This window comes from Schistocerca cancellata, chromosome 10, assembly GCF_023864275.1.
Source record: "Schistocerca cancellata isolate TAMUIC-IGC-003103 chromosome 10, iqSchCanc2.1, whole genome shotgun sequence".
NCBI lineage: Eukaryota > Metazoa > Arthropoda > Insecta > Orthoptera > Acrididae > Schistocerca > Schistocerca cancellata.
The window spans coordinates 102,310,533-102,333,752 of NC_064635.1; the positions used below are offsets into that span (position 1 = coordinate 102,310,533).

At 40.7% G+C, this 23,220-nt stretch overlaps 1 protein-coding gene across 1 annotated transcript in view; it reads right to left on the reverse strand.

The window, feature by feature from the left end:
- Positions 1-3,328: 3,328 nt before the first annotated feature.
- The window catches only part of LOC126106542 (zinc finger protein 865-like), a 42,998-nt gene continuing 23,106 nt past the window's right edge, over positions 3,329-23,220 (reverse strand). Inside the window, exon 6 of the mRNA XM_049912880.1 lies at positions 3,329-4,321. Coding sequence (XP_049768837.1) covers positions 4,076-4,321 — 246 coding nt within the window. The 3' untranslated portion in view covers positions 3,329-4,075. The remainder of the gene's footprint in view (positions 4,322-23,220) is intronic.

Genomic DNA, 23,220 nt, shown 5'->3' on the forward strand with positions numbered 1-23,220 from the left:
TCTTGCAAAAAAAAAAAAAAAAAAAAAAAAAAAAAAAAAAAAAAAAAAAAAATATATATATATATATATATATTTAAGTTAGCACTGATGTGTAGGGGGGAAAAATTTCATATCGTCAAATACAGCTTTAGTAGTGTACTGCTTGACACCGTAACGTCAATTAAATATCTTGGAGTAATGTTGCAAAGTGATATGAGGTGGAACGAGCATGGAAGGATTGTATTAGGGAAGGTGAATGCTCAGCTTCAGTTTATTGGGAGAATTTTAGGAAAGTGTGGTTCATCTATAAAGGAGACTGATGTAGAAGACTGCTGTGACCCATTCTTGAGTATTGTTTGGGTGTTTGGGATCCCCACTAGGTTGAATTAAAGAAAGACATAAAAGTAATACAAAGGCAGGCTGCTAGATTTGTTACTGCTGGTTCACTCAACACATGAGTATGCTTCATGAACTCAAATGAGAATCCATAGAGATAGGACGACATTCTTCTCGTGAAACAGTGCTGGGAAAATTTAGAGAAATGGTATTTGAAGTTGACCACAGTACGATTCTACTGTCACCATTGTACATTTCACTTAAGGAGCACAAAGGTAACAGAAATTACGGCTTGTACGGAGGCATATAGATAGACATTTTTGCCTTGCTTATTTGCGAGTGTAACAGGAAAGGGAACAACAAGTAGTGATACGAGATATCCTCCGTGAAGCACCATATGGTGGCTTGTGGAGTATCTATGTAGTTGTAGACGCAAATGTAACAGACACGACCAACATTTGGGCTAATATTGTTGAAGTACAGCATGGATAGCATCAAATAGTAAAGTATGTTCTCATTTAGTAAGCATTCTTGACTCCGCACGTACCATGGTATGGGAGAACCAGTCCCACAGCTTCCCGCATGTGAGGCACCTCTGACAACACCGTCATCAACAGAATGTATAACTCGATCTTCTTTCCTTTTATAGCACCCGACAAAGCTGAATGGCTACTTTGTAAAAATACTGTACAGGGAAAGGGAATTCTTGATCTGGCAGTGCACCTCAGAATACATCTTTCAGCACCATTTTGTTCAGTAATTAATTATTGTTACCTAAAGGCTTGTATCCTGTTACATTCAGAGGGAGGAAGTGTATAGCAGTTACGTGGGAGATCATGTAGCATCTCATTCAGAAAATAATTTAAACACACAACTCTCACAACATATAACAAGTTTCTGCATATGTGTCAGAAAATAACTGCACATCAGTTAGGCTTATACTCCCACAAAACATCTGAACAATTTTCTACTTCTCCCGCAATGCATCTCACATTACTTTCAAACATACAATGCATTTCTCATTTAGTTCTTCATCTTTAGGACATCCCTGGGACAGTGCGAAATTCTTGAGCAACACTGATTTTAAACTGCGTTCAGGTGCGTTTTATTTATTTATTTTTATTTATCAGGTTCCGTGAGATCACATGAGCCAAAGCTATTTGGTCATGGAATGAATCAGTAGATAGTTCACAGTGTACAGAATAGGAGTGTGCCACAAGCAAATGTTTCAACTTAGATTTGGGGTTTATCTTTCAATGTTTTAGTTTCCTCTGGAAGCCTACTGCAAATAAAACCTGTCGAACAGTGCACACCTTTCTGCACAATGCTTAAGGAATGCTGTTTGTATGTGTACTGTTTAGTGTTCACTACATCAATGTTGTAGTTTCTTCTGAATGAGTCAGTGCTGTTGACAATAAGTCCCATGATGAAAATATACATACAGAGATGGCACACTTAGAATTCTGAGTTACCTGGACAATGGCTTTCACAAAGTTTGTGAATTAACACTGCAGATCAATCTGACCACTCTTTTCTGAGCTAAGGGCACAGATTTGCCACACAATATAACACCATACAAGGGAACAGTGTGAAAGAAAGCAAAGTGAGCAAGCCTACACGTTTCAGTGCCAGGCACAGTGTAGATACCAGCAGTCAGCTTTTCCAAATCATCTTGAACATGATATTCCCAAGAAAGCTATCCATCTAACCTCTAAGAATTTAAAATGGTTGACTTTACGGACACTTTGACCACCTTAGACACTAAAATTTCACTTTTACACGAGTTCCATTTCAGACACTTGCAGGTTGGCTCGTAAGTTCATAGTGTTTTTGTTTTGACTATTGGTATTTCATATTGCTATGGGTTTATTTATAGATTGTCATTTTTTATTTGTGGTTCACTGTTGCTATTTGAGTTAACATATTGTCATTTGGAGATAGTGAGAGAAGCTGTGGATGCTAGAATATGGAGTGCCAAGTGGAGAAATCTGAATATATTAGACATATTGTTCTGTTTGAGTTCAACAGAGGGCTGGCAGCAGTGGAACAGCTAGAAACATTTGCACTGTGTATAGGGATAATGCCATTGGATGCAGCATGGCAAGAAACTGTTTTTCTCGTTTAAGGAGGATCATTTTGACGTTACTGACTCTCCATGCTCAGGAAGAGCTTCAGGGTTTGTTCAAGATCGTTAATAAATGCATTAATCCATAATGGCCCGTGTCAGTGTACTCGATACATGTCAAATGTGACGAACTGCGGTCATTCCACTATTGCGTGACATTTCCATGCAAAAGAGAAGGTTCAAAAATTGGGTTTATGGGTACCACATGCTCTAAGCCAAAATCACAAAAATCAGCAGGTGGTCATATGTGTATCTCTGTTTGCTCATCATCAGCTGCCTCATGCACAGTACTGACCATTCCTATCCTGCATCATTACTGGTGATGAGAAAATGGTGTCCTTTTGCTAACGTAAGGAAAAGGAAGGAATGGTTGAGCTCAAACAAAGGAGCAACTCTCCATACGAAGACCTGTATGCATCCACAAAAGTTAATGTTATGCATCTGGTGGAACAGTGACGGTGTGGTGTACTACAAACTGCTTCCCTGAGATGTAACCATCACAGCTGGCATTTACTGTAAAGACCTGAGACATCTTGCAAACACAATCCAAGGAAGTAATAAAGCAGTTAGGTTGGGAAATCATTCCACACACATCTTATTCATCTGATCTCGCATCCTCAGACTATCACCTTCTCCGTTCTCTATCAAACAACCTTCAAAGAATTTCCTTACCGGACAAAAATGCTCTCTGAACATGGCTCGACGAATTCTTCGCCTCAAAATCACATGATTTCTACAATTTTGGAATCAAAAAGTTTCCCCGTCTTTGGCAGATTGTTGAAAATAGTGAAGAAGAATATATTACTGATGACTAAATTCCTGTTATGTGTATTTGTTTGTTTATTAACATTATGGAAAAATACCACAAAGTTATGCACCAACCCAATACATGAACTGCATTTTGCCACGTTTAAGTGCTAATCTGTTCTCTGAAAAGAACCACATGCTGATGTTACCAATTATCCTATTAGTCAGCTCATTTGCATTCCATTCCGAGTCTTTCACAATAGCCCGTATGTCACTGTGAAGAGAACAACTGTAGCCAACTGCTGTGGCCGAGTGGTTCTAGGCACTTTAGTTCGGAACCACGCTGCTGCTACAGTTGCAGGTTCAAATCCTGCCTCGGGCATGGATGTGTGTGATGTCCTTAGGTTAGTTAGGTTTAAGTGGTACTAAGTCTAGGGGACTGATGACCTCAGATACTAAATCCCATAGTGCTTAGAGCCATTTGAATCATTTTTAACAACTGTAGCAGATCATTGACGTATTTCAAGAAAAGCATTGCACGTATGCACATTATACAGTAATTTCATTTAACTAGTAACTTCCTGATACTTGGCATCAAATCGAGAACAGAAATATAAAGAATTATATGTACCACAATAATGACAGCTAACCTGCTCCAGTGTTCTCAGTCAGTACACTTATAATGGATGCTAATTGCCATTGCTACTTAAACAAGCCTCCTTTTACTGCCCCCAAAAAGCCAGGTACAGCTAGGCCGCATTTTAAAAAAAGAACTCATTCTTGCCTACAGCCAGAAGATATACAGCTACAAGACGTGAACTGTTCCTGTGCACAGACCACGTGTTCCACATTAGAAGTGAACCATTACATTTACTGACTGGCACTTATTCACGTTCCAAACACGCCGACCAGAATCTGCTCTTCCATGTGCTCCTTCATGTGGTTGTGGAGCCTTATCTTCCATGTATACTGACGAGTGCAGAATGGGCACTTGTGTTTCTCCTTGTGGAAGTGCTTTGTATGATTGCTGAGTGATGACTCCGATCCAAAGTGTGACTTGCATATTGTGCACGGAAATGGCTTGAAGGTATTCATGCGCATGTGAACGTCATAATACTGCTCTTCGGAGAAAACCTGAAAATGTGTGAATAATACATTACATGTGTGACAAAAAAAATGAGACCATGCAAACGAGAGTACAGATAAATGTCTTGTGCACATCTAATCACATAATGTAATTTAACATAAATGACTCAATTACAAGTAAAGAAACTGTCCAACATGGATACTGATTGACCATCTGATGCCTGTACATGCACCAGCAGAAACATTGGATTTATAATGTACTGTGTGAAGTATAAGAAATCAATATTATGATAATAATAATAATTATTATTATTAGATAATTAATGAATAACAATCTGGTTCATGACATAACATATTTTTCATATTATATGTAAATAAAAATGTTATAAAGCAGCGGCAGAACACACGTGTAAAAGACAGTTGCAGTTGGTGTGCTTTTGGAGCCGGTAGCTCCCTTTTCGGGCAGCAGGGTTGAAGTGGAAGGAAGAGGACTGAAGGAAAAGGACTGGAGAGGTCTAGGAAAAGGGAAGATTTCGGGAAAGTCAGCCAGAACCGTGGGTCAGGGGAGACTCGCCGTACGGGATGAGAAGGGAAACTGATTCGGTCTGCCTTCTGTGAACGCAAATTCTCTCAGTGTTTTCCAGCTCTGACAGATGTGATTGCTGTTGAGATTTTAATAAACCGAGAGAAGGGCCCCGAGCATTATTTAAATTTAAACCTCCATCCCCGTTTAATAGGTTTCCTGACATCTTTATTTCAATAGACTCATTACTTATGCTGCCCCAGAAACTTGGCATGTGCAGCACAATACTATCTCACCATAATTCATTTCATGATTATATTTGATGCTGTGCTTGGTAACAGCTGACTTGCTCAGTTACTTTAGTCAGGTCTGTCACTCTCTTTCCTTGTGTCTCCCATTGAGTCTTCTGAGAGTCTGACCAATGTAAGACATGAAACATTTGCATGGATGGGATACACACCTCACTTTTTATCATAGCTGAAGGGAGCAAAATAAACTGAACAAAAGCGATTTTTGGCTTCTCTTCCACGGTCTCAGCCTCAACCTCTCACTCAGGCATTTTTTACTTTGACTGCATAGCCCACTCAATTTAATGATCTGAGTACTCATTCTTTCAGAACACCATTCCTACGTATTGTCATTCCCTGGCAGGGCTTTCCTTGTCTGGAAGTGTTTGAACTTTATGGACAAGAGTCTTTAGCACAGAATTTTCTTTGTGACACATGATGTGATGGCTCAAGGTGTGGAAATAGAGATCAGTGTATGAAACTCTGCAAGGTCATAATAGTGTTCTGTGTAGCTTCGAGTACATTACTGTGGTTCCATAACCTAGGTAGCAAGGGACCTCTCACTACGAGATCTCGATAAAAAGATATGAGACATTACAGCGTGTAGAGGTGCATTTAGAAGGTCATTTTTCTGGTTCTCAGTACACAAATAGACTAGCAAAGAAAACATAATATTAGTAGAATGTATCCTCCACCATGCACAGTACAGTGACTTGCGGAATATTTCTACATTTACACAGACTGTCATAAAATGCTATGGGATGCATGTATGTAGGTTTCACAAAATACATCCATGGCCCTTTAACTGACAAATGATAGTAGTACACTCTTTTGAAATGTGTAGTGAAAAGCAATTGTAAATGCAATGAAAACACAATACTTGTTAAAACAACAAACATCACTATGTTAGACATGTATGCTCAACCACACAGATGATGGTAGAAGATGAAATCAAAAGAATAATGGAGGTACTAATACGAAAACTGTGACCTAACTAACACAAACACTGACACAGGGATCTGCCAGTTCTACTCTTAACTAACATGTTGATGAAAGGTAGTTGGCCCTCTTTTCAAGTTCCATAATGAATTTTATATTATAATGGAAACAGTTTAAATATTCCAGGAACTCTTGAAGCTTTTCTGCCCCACATGCCCACATCACAAACATGTCTTTTACTTACTGACAGAAATACACTTGTTTTAACTTGGAGGATTCTAGTGCCTTTGTTTCAGTTTTACTACCCAGTGTCACACCATTGATTTCTTCGTAATATTTTCCAGTGAGCAGGAAATAAGAAGATACTAGAGCTAAAAAGTTCTGTGAGACAATTATCTAACTTTTCTGTGATTTTTTATAAGGAATCTGAAAGTGAAGTCTTGAAACTGATCATAATATCTGCATCCCGTAGCCACAATTGAATGTGGCTATGTACAAAGGCAGTGGAACTGCGAATGCGGAGTTCGCACTTCCCCAAATATTGCTGAAGATGCATTTCAGTATTTTGCCAGCTGGTACATAGGTGTGCCAGTATTATTAACTCGCACCAGCTGAAGAAGACGGCTGGGCCACATGTCAAAATATTGTGCAGAAAATGCAGCAGAACACAGGGAAGCTCATTACAAATGCTCTAATTTTAGAAGCTATTATAATAATGATGTATGATCCAGTGATAGGAAATTTCTTTTTATTGTACTTTTTCAAAAAGAAACTCTATTATAAAAAGAAAATGTGTATATAAGTAGAATATAAAATATAAAATAATTATTAAATGTATGAGAGACACACTGAAATGAATAGTAACTCAAAATCAGGACAACTGTAATAAAAGACTAATATTCTATAGTAACAGTACTAGTTTCCAAAATATTATGAGATTGTTTGAAGTGAAAGAGAAAAGCAAGCAACTTATAATGCAACAAACCACATCAAATCAGTGGAAAGCAGTGAATTTAATTGTAATGAATCTTCTTATAATGTACAGTTATTATCTGATTGTTATGGAAATATAAATGTATATGTGGCAGAGGTCATGGAGGGTAATTTCTGCGTAGAGTAATTGGATAACCAGGCTGTATGATTTTGTCTTGAAGTGAAAGAGAAAAGCAAGCAAATTAGAATGCAACAAACCACATCAAATCAGTGGAAAGCAGTGAATTTAATTGTAATGAATCTTCTAATAATGTACAGTTATTATCTGATTGTTATGGAAATATAAATGTATATGTGGCAGAGGTCATGGAGGGTAATTTCTGCGTAGAGTAACTGGATAACCAGGCTGTATGATTTTGTCTTGTCCCATACTTTACTAAATCAAAGTTTACACTTAAGTGTCAAGTTATTCAACTGCAAAACCTGGACCATTATTTGCTCCTGCTGAAATAAGTATTAAAGTTTGCAATTTTAAAATTTAATATCTCTTTATCACTGGTACCATGAGGTACTGTGTTATTGGTAAATTATAATAAAAACATGTCAGCTTTTTATAGTAAAGATGGATTCCTGATACGTGCAAAAATCTTAAGTACAGGGTTATTACAAATGATTGAAGCGATTTCACAGCTCTACAATAACTTTATTATGTGAGATATTTTCACAATGCTTTGCACACACATACAAAAACTCAAAAAGTTTTTTTAGGCATTCCTAAATGTTCGATATGTTCCCCTTTAGTGATTCGGCAGACATCAAGCCGATAATCAAGTTCCTCCCACACTCGGCGCAGCATGTCCCCATCAATGAGTTCGAAAGCATCGTTGATGCGAGCTCGCAGTTCTGGCACGTTTCTTGGTAGAGGAGGTTTAAACACTGAATCTTTCACATAACCCCACAGAAAGAAATCACATGGGGTTAAGTCGGGAGAGCGTGGAGGTCATGACATGAATTGCTGATCATGATCTCCACCAAGACCGATCCATCGGTTTTCCAATCTCCTGTTTAAGAAATGCCGAACATCATGATGGAAGTGCGGTGGAGCACCATCCTGTTGAAAGATGAAGTCGGCGCTGTTGGTCTCCAGTTGTGGCATGAGCCAATTTTCTGCGGGCTACACGTGAAACTTGCCCGCATGCGTTCAACCGTTTCTTCGCTCACTGCAGACCGACCCATTGATTTCCCCTTACAGAGGCATCCAGAAGCTTTAAACTGCGCATACCATCACCGAATGGAGTTAGCAGTTGGTAGATCTTTGTTGAACTTCGTCCTTAAGTGTCGTTGCACTGTTATGACTGACTGATGTGAGTGCATTTCAAGCACGACATACGCTTTCTCGGCTCCTGTCGCCATTTTGTCTCACTGTGCTCTCGAGCGCTCTGATGGCAGAAACCTGAAGTGCGGCTTCAGCCGAACAAAACTTTATGAGTTTTTCTGCATATCTGTGGTGTGTCATGACCATATGTCAATGAATGGAGCTACAGTGAATTTATGAAATCGCTTCAATCATTTGTAATAGCCCTGTACTAACATCAACACTTTTTGTAATGAACTTTTTTTAGATGGAGAAAGCAAGCCAAATAGTATATGTGTTTCATTATCACCACTGGTGTTTTATATTTCAATAAAACAAAATACATTTAGTGACAAAAGTACGCATTTTCTTGGAGTCATAAGACAGTTTTAAAATACCTTCACTGATTTCAGAAATAAACTCAGAAAAAAAGCAGGCCTCTTGAAAGAAGTGTATAAGGTGGGGAAGAATTGTGTAAACCAACACTGTAGATGACTGCCAATAAAATGTTCCTTATTGCTGATTATTACCCACTGTGTTATATCTATTATTTTACAGGTATTCTGTCATTTTTCTTTCAAGAAATATATGAGTACATAGCATACAAACCGCAAGTGACTGACACAATTTTCTTCTTCTTATTGTCTATACTTTCTAACATATAAACTACTTCTGAAGTGCCAAAATGTACTAGAACAAATAAAATGTCTATAAAACGCCACACTGTGAAACGAATTTGCAGTAAGACAGTCGCATTTCCTGAAATCCATCGCTCATGGCCTCTGGCCTGCTGAGAAGCACCGCAGTCCTGGGCTCCATAACCATGAAAACACACTGCATTATGTCACACACAAACTCCATAACAGATACCCACAGAAACGGCCTGCAGTTTTGACTTGTCAGGGAAATCTACTCTCGTGGCCAGCTATTCGCAAGACACAGATAACATGTTGATGAAATGAGACCACGGTGATCAATCTATTCAACAGATAACTTGTTCAAATACTCTGAGAATCAATAATAATGAGGATAGGTAGCAACTCACTGTAACGATGATTGCTGAGCCGCAAACAGACACATAGAGAAGACAGTCATACTCTCTCAATTTAATTTTCAATCATAGCTTTTGTCAGAAAACACAGAGCACACACACATTCACACAATCACTCAGACTCAACTCATGCACACATGACTGCCATCTCCAGCCACTGTGTCAGCAGTCTCTGAGAATCAGATCCAAACAAACCACTCCTCATGCCTGCCTGCCTCTTGTCGACAGCTGCTAGGCTCGCAGCAAGAAGTGGTCGCAGCACTGACTCCAAGCTGAGGGGAGTGGGAAGAAGGATAGAAGAAGTGGTAATGAGAGAATAGGGAAGTGCACATGCACTCAGCTGCATCCAGCCAGTGACGATGCACAACTCCTTAGTAAACAAATCATTTCATTTACGGAGACAAAAATGAGATTTTCCAGTGTTTTTTTTTTTTTTTTTTTTTTTCAAGTTTCCCTGATTTTCCTGACATGTTTGATATTCCCTGATTTCCAGAACCTGTGGCAACCCTGCCTTATTTGTGTACTAATTGTATGCTTGGCGAATAAAACAAAAGAGTGGAAAATTATTTGGAATTGTTATTGATGAAATTCATGTAGTGTATCTCTCAATTCATAAGCAATTGCAAGTGCCAGTTTTCGGAAATGTCATCCATTATATTGCCACAAAATTATTGCCAGTGAAATCTTCAGCAATGATGTTCCCTTTCCCGAGTGATATTCATATGAAGAAATCTCACTGTGACAAACCTGAACTTATGTGATGCTCTTGGTGTTCACAGTTTCTATGTTTCGAATGTTATATAGTCAGTATTATCCATCCACATAAGAATAAACTGTAAGAATTAAGAATTGATATGAGATTTAAATAGAAAATTACGAAAATTTATAAAAGGTTGTAAGCACTGAAAACACCATAGACATATACCCACATCAAAAAAAGTTTTGCATCACCTTGGTTCCGAGAGTTCCAAAACCTATACAGAAAATTGGAATAGAGATCAACATAAACATCATTTCTGCCTTTTTATTGCTCATGAAAACCACACATTGCATGCTGTACCACCATACAGCGAGACCTTCAGACGTGGTGGTCCAGATTGCTGTACACACTGGAACCTATAATACCCAGTAGCACGTCCTCCTGCATTGATGCATGCCTGTACTTGTCATGGCATACTATCCACAAGCTCATCAGCGCACTGTTGGTCCAGATTGTCCTCAACAGCGATTCGGCGTAGATCCCTCAGAGTGGTTGGTGGGTCACGTCGTCTATAAGCAGCCCTTTTCAATCTATTACAGGCATGTTCGATAGTATTCATGTCTGGAGAACATGCTGACCACTCTAGTTGAGAGATGTCATTATCCTGAAGGAAGTCATTCACAAGATGTGCCTGATGGGGGAGTGAATTGTCATCCATGAAGACAGATGACTCGCTAATATGTTGCTGACATGGTTGCACTTTCGGTTGGAGAATGGCATTCGCGTATCGTATGGCCATTACGGCGTCTTCCATGACCACCAGTGGCATACGTTGGCCCCACATAATGCCACCCCAAAACAGCAGGGAACCTTCACCTTGCTGTACTCTTGGACAGTGTGTATAAGGCGTTCAGCCTGATCGCGTTGCCTCCAAACACATCTACGACGATTGTCTGATTGAGGGCATATGTGACACTCATCGGTGAAGAGACCATGATGCCAATCCTGAGCAGTCCATTCAGCATGTTGTTGGGCCCATCTGTACTGCACTGCATGGTGTCATGGTTGCAAATAACGACCTCGCCATGGATGTTGGGAGTGAAGTTGCACATCATGCAGCCTATTGTGCACACTTTGAGTCATAACACGATGTCCTGTGGCTGCACGAAAAGCATTATTCAACATGGTGGCATTGCTGTCAGGGTTCCTCCTAGCCATAATCTGTAGGTAGTGGTCATCCACTGCAGTAGTAGCCCTTGGGCGGCCTGAGCGAGGCATGTCATATCCGTACCCCCTCCATGTCCGAACAAAAATCGCTTTGGTTCACTGCGAGATGCCTGGGCACGTCCCTTGTTGAGAGCCCTTCCTGGCACAAAGTAACAATGCAGATGCGATCGAACCACAGTATGGACCATCTAGGGACAGTTGAACTACAGACAACATGAGCTGTGTATCACCGTCCTGGTGGAATGACTGGAACTGATCGGCTGTTGGATCCCCTCCATCTAATAGGTGCTGCTCATGAATGGTTGTTTACATCTTTGGGTGGGTTTAGCAACATCTCTAAACAAGCAAAGGGACTGTGTTTGTGATACAATATCCACAGTGAAAGTCCATCTTCAGGAGTTCTGTGAACTAGGGTGACGCAAAACTTTTTTTGATGTGTGTATTATACGTGTTTGATACTTATTGCGAAACTCAGTGGTAATTTTACAATTAATATAATGTCATTGTATTCCCTAACTTGATAAGAAACATTCTTGTAGTAACCTTCTATGGATCTAGGTAGATAAATGAAAAATAGGAAATAAAGTAAAAAAGGAATGATGAGGTTTCGAACACAGAATGAAAAACTGGAAGTCCACAATGCTAGCCACTATGCTACCAGTTGGAATTGGGCAGAACCTACTGCATGTTGAAAGGCATCAAAATTACATCTAAAACTTTGATGGTCATTCGCTCATAAACGGTTGAGTATCTACGGACAAGCCGAAGACACTTGTTCACTTATATTGACTCCTTGTCAACTGAGCAAAGTTTCTGGGAAATCAGGTTATGGCACCTGCCGTGCTCTCCTCATAAGCAAATATGCTACCTGCCATCTTTGCTTCACTCAGTGTACAGTACACAATCTAAACAAACCTCAGACTGTTAATAAGGTAGTGCCACAGATTTCTCAATGGTCATACGTAAAGTGTATTGATGGCTCTTTAACTGACATAAATTCAGCTGATTATAATAATATAATCCTCTGAAATGCGTAATGGAAAATATAATGTAAATGTGATGACAACACAATTATTGTTAAAACAAATCACATCAGAATAATAGGTGCGTTTTCAACCACAGATGACGGTAGACGATGAAATTGAAAGAATAACAGAAGTACATACAGATACGTGTGTGTAACACTTTGTACAGATATGAAATGGAATGATCATGTACATCCAGTAATGGGTAAAGCAGGTGGTAGACTTTGGTTTACGGGTAGGATACTGTGGAAGTGCAATCAGTCTACAAATCACTCTTGTAACCCATTCTATAAAGTTGCTCAAGTGTGTGGGATACTTACCAATTAGGACAAGGTGGGATATTGAACATATACAGAGAATGTCAGCACAGATGGTCATAGGTTTGTTTGACACTTGGAAGAGTGTCACAGACGTGCTGCCGAAACTGATCTAGCAGACTCTTGAAGATAGACGTAAACTATCCTGAGAAAGCCTACAAATGAAGCTTCAAGAAACAGTTTTAATGATGACTCCAGAAATATACTACAACCCCTATGTATCACTCACATGGTGATCACGAGGACAAAATTAGAATAATTTCAGCATGCACAGAGGCATTCAAACAATCATTCTTCCAATGCTCCATACATGAATGGAGTGTCAAGATACCATGATAATCAGTACAGCAGGGCATACCCTCTGCTATGCATTTCACACTGGTTTGCAGAGTATAGATGTAGATGTAGATACTAACACAAGCACAGGTTGTCAAAAGAGTAATCCTTGCAGACAATCTCAATGAACGGATAGACAAACCAAACACTAAAACAGAAGTGATCTTTGAAACCCTTGAAAGAGCAGTATCAACAAATCCAAGCTCAAAACCTACAAAGCATCTAATGGAACAAGCACAATAGACTTTGTATTATTTAGAAACGAAGGCGTAATAGCAATTAACCAAAAGCACGTGGGACATCACCGGTAGCCCCAATAGGAAAACATATACCCATCACAACAAATGTTGAATTTAATTGGCCATTACCATTAACTATTCCGAGTAAAAGAGGATATCCGGCAAATTACACATAGGGAAGTTAAAAGAAAGCCTATGAAAAACAGAAAAAGCTACATGTTTAATACAGCTACAACATGCAAAGGAAGCAATGAAACTATGTACAACAACTCTGCAATCCTGTCAAACTGAAATAAAAGACAGGAAATCACACCCACGGTTTGATAATGAATGTTATAATGACCAGCAGAAGATGCTGGTTGCACTACACCTAGCCAAAACCACTATGCAACAATATGACCTGTCACTATTGCCAGGCACAGGAGGTCATACAAAACACTAATAGAGAAGAGGAAGGTGGGCCATACAGAAGAAGATGCTAGACAATGAGCATAATATGCATAACCTTGAGCATGAGGAAGCAGACTGTGAATACAGTACAACATAAATAACAGAAAGTCACATCCCTCCAACAAGACAAGAAATGCGCCAGTTGTTAACAGAAGCAAAAATCTTCAGGGCCAGACAACATATATATATACTTTCCGGGACTGGATCAGATTCTGAATGTGGCTCTCCAGCAGGGATACGACTTCCTCAAATCCTGCCCTGAAATGAGATCCATCCTTCATGAAATCCTCCCCACTCCACCAAGAGTGTCTTTCCGCCGTCCACCTAACCTTCGTAACCTCTTAGTTCATCCCTATGAAATCCCCAAACCACCTTCCCTACCCTCTGGCTCCTACCCCTGTAACCGCCCCCGGTGTAAAACCTGTCCCATGCACCCTCCCACCACCACCTATTCCAGTCCTGTAACCCGGAAGGTGTACACGATCAAAGGCAGAGCCACGTGTGAAAGCACCCATGTGATTTACCAACTGACCTGCCTACACTGTGAAGCGTTCTATGTGGGAATGACCAGCAACAAACTGTCCATTCGCATGAATGGACACAGGTAGACAGTGTTTATTGGTAATGAGGATCACCCTGTGGCTAAACATGCCTTGGTGCACGGCCAGCACATCTTGGCACAGTGTTACACCGTCCGGGCTATCTGGATACTTCCCACTAACACCAACCTGTCAGAACTCCGGAGATGGGAACTTGCCCTTCAGCATATCCTCTCTTCTCGCTATTCGCCAGGCCTCAATCTCCACTAATTTCTAATTTCAATTTGCCGCCACTCTTACCTCACTCTTTGCCTTTACAAATGTCTGCTTGTGTCTGTGTATATGCGGATGGATATGTGTGTGTGTGCGAGTGTATGCCTGTCCTTTTTTCCCCCTAAGGTAAGTCTTTCCACTCCCCGGATTGGAATGACTCCTTACCCTCTCCCTTAAAACCCAAATCCTTTTGTCTTTCCCTCTCCTTCCCTCTTTCCTGACGAGGCAACCGTTGGTTGCGAAAGCTAGAATTTTGTGTGTATGTTTGTTTGTGTTTGTTTGTGTGTCTATCGACCTGCCAGCGCTTTTGTTTGGTAAGTCTCATCATCTTTCTTTTTATATATATATATATATATATATTTAAAAAGAAAGATGATGAGACTTACCAAACAAAAGCGCTGGCAGGTCGATAGACACACAAACAAACACAAACATACACACAAAATCTAGCTTTCGCAACCAACGGTTGCCTCGTCAGGAAAGAGGGAAGGAGAAGGAAAGACAAAAGGATATGGGTTTTAAGGGAGAGGGTAAGGAGTCATTCCAATCCGGGGAGCGGAAAGACTTACCTTAGGGGGAAAAAAGGACAGGTATACAATCGCACACACACACATATCCATCCACACATACAAGACACAAGCAGACATTAAATGAAAATGTCTGCTTGTGTCTTGTATGTGTGGATGGATATGTGTGTGTGTGCGATTGTATACCTGTCCTTTTTTCCCCCTAAGGTAAGTCTTTCCGCTCCCCGGATTGGAATGACTCCTTACCCTCTCCCTTAAAACCCATATCCTTTTGTCTTTCCTTCTCCTTCCCTCTTTCCTGACGAGGCAACCGTTGGTTGCGAAAGCTAGATTTTGTGTGTATGTTTGTGTTTGTTTGTGTGTCTATCGACCTGCCAGCGCTTTTGTTTGGTAAGTCTTATCATCTTTCTTTTTAAATATATTTTTCCCACGTGGAATGTTTCCCTCTATTATAAATAAATAAATATATATATATATATATATATATATATATATATATATATATATATATATATATATATATGGTTATAATAGAAGGAAACAATCCATGAAGGAAAAATATACCTAAAAACAAAGATGATGTGACTTACCAAATGAAAGTGCTGGCAGGTCGACAGACACACAAACGAATTTTTTCTTATAATTTTTATCAGCGCCCGTACAATTTCCCAATCTTTGCTCAGTCCAATTTCGCCACTTTCCTGGATGATGATGAAATGTGTGTCTGTCGACCTGCCAGCACTTTCATTTGGTAAGTCACATCATCTTTGTTTTTAGGTGCCTCTGAGCACTATGGGACTCAACTGCTGTGGTCATAAGTCCCCTAGAACTTAGAACTACTTAAACCTAACTAACCTAAGGACATCACACACATCCATGCCCGAGGCAGGATTCGAACCTGCGACCGTAGCGGTCGTGCGGTTCCAGACTGTAGCGCCTTTAACCGCTCGGCCACCCCGGCCGGCTGTTTTTAGGTATATATATATATATATATATATATATATATTTAAAAAGAAAGATGATGAGACTTACCGAACAAAAGCGCTGGCAGGTCGATAGACACACAAACAAACACAAACATACACACAAAATTCTAGCTTTCGCAACCAACGGTTGCCTCGTCAGGAAAGAGGGAAGGAGAAGGAAAGACAAAAGGATATGGGTTTTAAGGGAGAGGGTAAGGAGTCATTCCAATCCCGGGAGCGGAAAGACTTGCCTTAGGGGGAAAAAAGGACAGGTATACACTCGCACACACACACATATCCATCCACACATACACAGACACAAGCAGACATTTGTAAAGGCAAAGAGTTTGCCCAAACTAAAGCTGTTTCTAGTTTAAGCTGTGTACTACCAAACATTTTTAGCAGATGCATACACTATTGCTCGGACCCTGCACACACTTTTGTGTAAAAATGTGCCTTTTTCCTGGTCCCCAGCTGGTTACTGAGTGTTCGCTTTGCTAAAATCTAAGCTTCAATTTGCCCCATATCTGGCCACTTTTCAGCCAGGTCAGCACAGTCTCAGCATGGTCTTGGTACACAAATAAACCACAACAAAATGACCTGTTGCTTATGCTTCTAAGACCTTAAATCCCACTCAGCAGTGGCATTCTCAGATTGTAAAGGAGGCTTTAGCAATTGCGTTCGTCCTCATGAAATTTCACACTTTCTTATATGGTTCTAAGTTCCATTTAATCAGAAATCACAAGCCACTGGTTGCTCTTTTCAACCCTACGGCTTCCGTGTTGGATGAGGTGACACACAATTTGCAGCAGTGGGCTCTCCTCTTATCATTAACAGATCCTTTACTGGCCGACAGTGCAATATGCCAACACTGATGCCTTATCTTGGCTTCCGATCTGGCTGAATCTGGGTTCAATCAAGACGAGTTGCTTTGTTTCCATTTAGGTACTGAGAACCAGAATGTGGTTGATGGTTTTCCCATCACTAGTTCCACAACAGCAACGGTTGTCATTGCAAATCCTGTACTTAGTCAGGTCATCTTGTCCTCTCTTTTGCATAGCATGGTTGGCCAGGAAAACCCCTGGGTCACACCTCGGGTTCCTTGCATAATTACTTCTCCCTCTAACCCCACCTTTAGTGTGTTTGATGGGGTTCTTTTGTTAGCTATGGAGGATGCTGCTCCCTGGCTTGTGATTCCTGCCTCCTTATGCCGTACTGTACAGCGGCTTCTGCACATCCGTCCCTTTCGCATCATAACTTTGGCCTGCGGGCATGTGTATTGCCCGAGCAGAGATCGGGACATTGCATGGCTTATTGTGCTTGCATAACTGGGTTCAGCAACGAGCAGCCCTGATAGTATCTTTTTTTTCCCCCTGGCTGACGCCGCAGCACCTGTGAGAGCATCTATATTTTGATTTTGCTGGGCCCTTCCTAATTGGTATTGACTCATTACAGTGGACATCTATTCCCAATTTCCCTACATGGCACATTGCCCGTCCACACCCACCGTGACCACTATTTCGGCCCTGTCTAAGATTTTTACAATTGAGGGACTTCTGTATACCGCAGTTACCAATAATGGAACCCAGTCTGTTTCATGAGAATTTGCATATTTTTGTCAGGATAGTGGTGTTTGCCATCTCACAGCTCCCCTGTTTCATCCTCAATCTATGGGTGAGGCTGAAGGCATGGTTCGGATGTTTAAAACTCATGTGTGACCGTATGTATCCTGTAGGTCCCCTGAAACTGTTTTAGACCTTTTTTTTTAGTTCGTACCATTTCACTCCAGTGGGGGGACAAGAACCCAGTGGAGCTGGACACTCCGTAACCTGCTGCTCTCGACGCCATGTCCGTCGGCACTGCCGGCTCTGCAACGTTTCTGGCTGGGTGCACCTGTCTGGGCTCATGGTTTCGGCTGCTGGCTGAACTAGTTTCCTGCTGCCATCGAGTGTCACTGCAGTCGGCACCTATGCATCATCTGCATTCCCGATGGGCAGATGTAGCATCAGTTCAAACACCTGTGGCCACACACCGGGGGGGGGGGGGTATCTGTTCCAGAGGGGCCATCACCTCACCTCCTGCGCACCCACCGATGCCTGTTCCTGTGTCACAGACAGCCTGGTTCACACCGCAGTAGGAGTCACTGCCTGGGGTTACTGCCTCTGGCCCCACTCTTTGACTGCCGTCACCAGCGCAGCTCCCGCTGCTCCTGACGCCACAGCAGCTGCCGCCCCCGATGCTGGATCCTATGTGGCCATTGTCTCCAACACTCCCAGTGACACCTCCAGTACCGTCTGCTGACCTTGACAAGGATGTCGCTATGGAGATGCTGACCCTTGTCCTGCCCCACGGCCTCTCACGAGGGGGTGGGACAGAGTGCGAACCTGCCCCCTCATCACTTCTGCCGCCACCACAGCCACTGTTGTTGGGCAACAAAATGGACATCAGCTCTGTCATTGGTGTTTTCTGTAGCTTGTAATCTCAGAGCCTTGTGAGTTCAGTGCTTTTTTCATCGTGCCAGAATTTTTTGGTACTAGTACTTTTTCTGTACCATGTATTTTTTCTGCACCACAGATTTTTGTGCCTTTTGTTTTTATGTATGTATGAAAGTATGTATGTATGTGGTTTTCCCACTACCTGGAAGGGAGGACTGATGTACCTTCACTCATGATGTGCAAGATTTCAGAGATCACACATCCATACAGTTCACATGCCCGCTTATAGAGGCCACCTGAATCGGCCCCTGGCGCGCTGTAGTGAGCCGCCAAAGAAAAAGTATTATTTAAGTGATTGCAAATGAGAGCTCGACCTATACTGTAACCTGTATTACTGTTGTCCAGCCAATATGTTCAGCGCTACGCACAATCTGTACTTCACTGTATCTTACATGTTACACTGTACAGTACATGTTTCATAAATCTTGCTTGTTCGTGATAAAATCGTGCTTGTTCTTGCTATAGCAGTGTGTATTTACATTAAAAATAAAATATGACTCATTACAGGAATTTGTACTTTCATTTGATAAAATGGAAGAAATTCGGCACTGACCACCAGTGTAGCATGTTCTCCGAGCGTGCAAATCCATCTGTTTTGCCAGGTAATGATGAAAAACTCTGAATGGTTCTTGGATACCCTGACTATGGAGTTCTTTCTCAGAAATAAATATGTCACATAAAAACTTCAAACACTTTAATGTAGATAGCTGATGGACTTTTATCAATAAAATATATATCCACGACTGTCTCTAAGTGCCACATGAAACCATTCGGATACATTAATACAATAAAAAATAATAAATAACCGAAGAAAAAGAAGAAGAAGGCAGTAGAAAAAGAAAGGAATTGGCTGGAGGCTTTTACAATGTATGGAAGGTAGAGAATGAAAAAAAAATGAGTAAGCAGAGTGACAAAGAAAGAAGTGCTGATGACCAGCAGAAGAAGTAAGGCAGTTACTGGTTGTAAATGAATGTTGACAAAGAAACTAACAGGCACTGACAAAGAATTGCTGAATTTAAAAACTGATTTACAAGGATACGATCTGCTCAGTGAATGACTGTAAATACCAAAACCTGGAGCAACAAGTGTCTGACCACAAAAAGTAGAGACAACAAGAACCTGCTTGCAGAGCAGCAAACTGACGTTAATGATGGTCATATAGAGTATCTTCACAAATAGGTGACCAGCTGGGGAACACATTATACTGGGTGCTGAAAGTTTCACAGAAGTGAAAATAATGTCAGGCATGCCACAACGAAGTGTAATAGCATCTCTAATGTTCCCAGTATATAGAAGTTTGACAAAAACGTTGAACCACAAAATGTTGAACCACAACGAGAAAAGTATGCTTGGACAGAAATGCAGATTCTAGCCAAGCCTGCAGGTGGCACTGTTGGTCGATTTCATCTCAAATCACACAGGTCAAGAATGAATGTGTCACATCACTATTTCAAAGTTTGCTGAAAAAAATATGTTAAGTTCCACATGATACATCTCCAAAACTACAAAATTTTGATTTTCTGATGCTTTGTTAAAATGCTACAGATCTCTCTAAATAAGAGTATATGTGAAAGTGTCATAATAAAAGAGGAAATCGAAAAACAGTAATAAAGAAACTAAAAGTGATAGAGATCTGAATTTATTTTCCATAAATACTTTGAGACATGATTAACACACGCACACTTCTGAGCTTTTTTTCATTTTTTAAAAATAAACTATGAAAATTTGTAACTTTTTGTGAGTTTCAAAATTATGTTTTGGAAATATGAATAGTCACAGGATGTTAACTGTCTTGAGAAACTAACTGTCAGCTATGATAGTAATGCATGAAATTCTTAAACTATCAAAATATTTGTACATAAAGATGGAAGAATATGAAATTTTTTGGTTATTTAGAAATCCTTTTTTCCAAACCCTTCCATCTTAAATATTCTAAAAATTTCATAGTACATTAGTTGGTCATTGTACTTAGGGAATGTACAATCAGAGTGGGCAGTACTTGTCTGTATAAAATGTGAAAAAATTTTTATGCACACCTAGCTCTACTCTCAATGTAAAAAAAAAAAAAAAAAACTAATACTGCGGAGACATGGCTTAGCCACAGCCTGGCAGATGTTTCCAGAATGAGATTTTCACTCTGCAGCGGAGTGTGTCATGAAACTTCCTGGCAAATTAAAACTGTGTGCCTTTCACAGGGCAAGTGCTCTACCAACTGAGCTACCCAAGCACGACTCACGCCCCGTCCTCACAGCTTCACTTCTGCCAGTCCCTCGTCTCCTACCTTCCAAACGTATATCCTTTCTTTCAGGAGTGCTAGTTCTTCAAGGTTCACAGGAGAGCTTCTGTAAAGTTTGGAAGGTAGGAGACGAGGTACTGGCGGGTAGGTTTGCTGTTCCTTAATGTATCTTCTAAGATAAGTCGTAGGGTCAGTATTTCCTCACTTGTTCCAATATTTCTATGGAATCCAAACTGATCTTCCCCGAGGTCAGTTTCTACCAGTTTTTCCATTCGTCTGTAAAGAATTTGCGTTAGTATTTTGCAGCTGTGACTTATTAAACTGATAATTTGGTAATTTTCACATCTGTCAACACCCGCTTTTTTTGGGATTGGAGTTATTATATTCTTCTTGAAGTCTGAGGGTATGTCGCCTGTCTCATACATCTTGCTCACCAGATGGTAGAGTTTTGTCAGGGCTGGCTCTTCCAAGGCTATCAGTAGTTCTAATGGAATGTTGTGTACTCCCAGGGCCTTGTTTAGACTTAGGTCTTTCAGTGCTCTGTCAAACTCTTCATTCAGAATCATATCTCCCATTTCATCTTCATCTACATCCTCTTCCATTTCCATTTATATTGTCATCAAGTACATCGCCCTTGTATAGACCCTCTATATGCTCCTTCCACCTTTCTGATTTCCCCTCTTTGCTTAGAACTGGGTTTCCATTTGAGCTCTTGATATTCATACAAGTGGTTCTCTTTTCTCCTGTAGGCAGTATCTGTCTCACCCCTAGTGATATATGCCTCTACATCCTTACATTTGTCCTCTAGCCATCCCTGCTTAGCCATTTTGCACTTCCTGTCGATCTCATTTTTGAGACTTTGTATTCCTTTTCGCCTGCTTCATTTACTGCATTTTTACATTTTCTTCTTGCATCAATTAAATTCAATATTTCTTCTGTTACCCAAGAATTTTACTAGCCCTCATCTTTTTACCTACTTGATCCTCTGCTGTCTTCACTACTTCATCCCTCAAAGCTACCCATTCTTCTTCTACTGTATTTCTTTCCCCCATTCTTGTCAATTGTTCCCTTATGCTCTCCCTGAAACTCCATATAACCTCTGGTTCTTTCAGTTTATCCAGGTCCCATCTCCTTAAATTCCAACCTTTTTGCAGTTTCTTCAGTTTTAATTTACAGTTCAGAACCAACAGATTGTGGTCAGAGTCCACATCTGCCCCTGGAAATGTCTTACAATTTAAAACCTTGTTCCTAAATCTCTGTCTTATCATTATATAATCTATCTGAAACCTTCCAGTGTCCCAGGTTTCTTCCATGTATACAACCTTCTTTTATGATTCTTGAACCAAGTGTTAGCTATGATTAAGTTATGCTCTGTGCAAAATTCTACCAGGCGGCTTCCTCTTTCATTTCTTACCCCCACTCCATATTCAGCCACTATGTTGCCTTCTCTTCCTTTTCCTACTGTCGAATTCCAGTCACTCATGACTACTAAATTTTCCTCTCCCTTCACTATCTGTCACAGGGGAGTGTTATGGGACCATTGCTTTTCACAATATATATAAATGACCTAGTAGATAGTGTCGGAAGTTCCATGCGGCTTTTCGCGGATGATGCTGTAGTATACAGAGAAGTTGCAGCATTAGAAAATTGTAGCGAAATGCAGGAAGATCTGCAGCGGATAGGCACTTGGTGCAGGGAGTGGCAACTGACCCTTAACATAGACAAATGTAATGTATTGCGAATACATAGAAAGAAGGATCCTTTATTCTATGATTATACGATAGCGGAATAAACACTGGTAGCAGTTACTTCTGTAAAATATCTGGGAGTATGCGTGCGGAACGATTTGAAGTGGAATGATCATATAAAATTAATCGTTGGTAAGGCGGGTACCAGGTTGAGATTCATTGGGAGGGTCCTTAGAAAATGTAGTCCATCAACAAAGGAGGTGGCTTACAAAACACTCGTTCGACCTATACTTGAGTATTGCTCATCAGTGTGGGATCTGTACCAGCTCGGGTTGACGGAGAAGATAGAGAAGATCCAAAGAAGAGCGGCGCGTTTCGTCACAGGGTTATTTGGTAACCGTGATAGCGTTACGGAGATGTTTAGCAAGCTCAAGTGGCAGACTCTGCAAGAGAGGCGCTCTGCATCGCGGTGTAGCTTGCTCGCCAGGTTTCGAGAGGGTGCGTTTCTGGATGAGGTATTGAATATATTGCTTCCCCCTACTTATACCTCCCGAGGAGATCACGAATGTAAAATTAGAGAGATTAGAGCACGCACGGAGGCTTTCAGACAGTCGTTCTTCCCGCGAACCATACGCGACTGGAACAGGAAAGGGAGGTAATGACAGTGGCACATAAAGTGCCCTCCGCCACACACCGTTGGGTGGCTTGCGGAGTATAAATGTAGATGTAGAATGTAGATGTATCTGAATAATTTCTTTTATCTCATCATACATTTCATCAATCTTTTCATCATCTGCAGAGCTAGTAGGCATATAAACTTGTACTACTGTAGTAGGCGTGGGC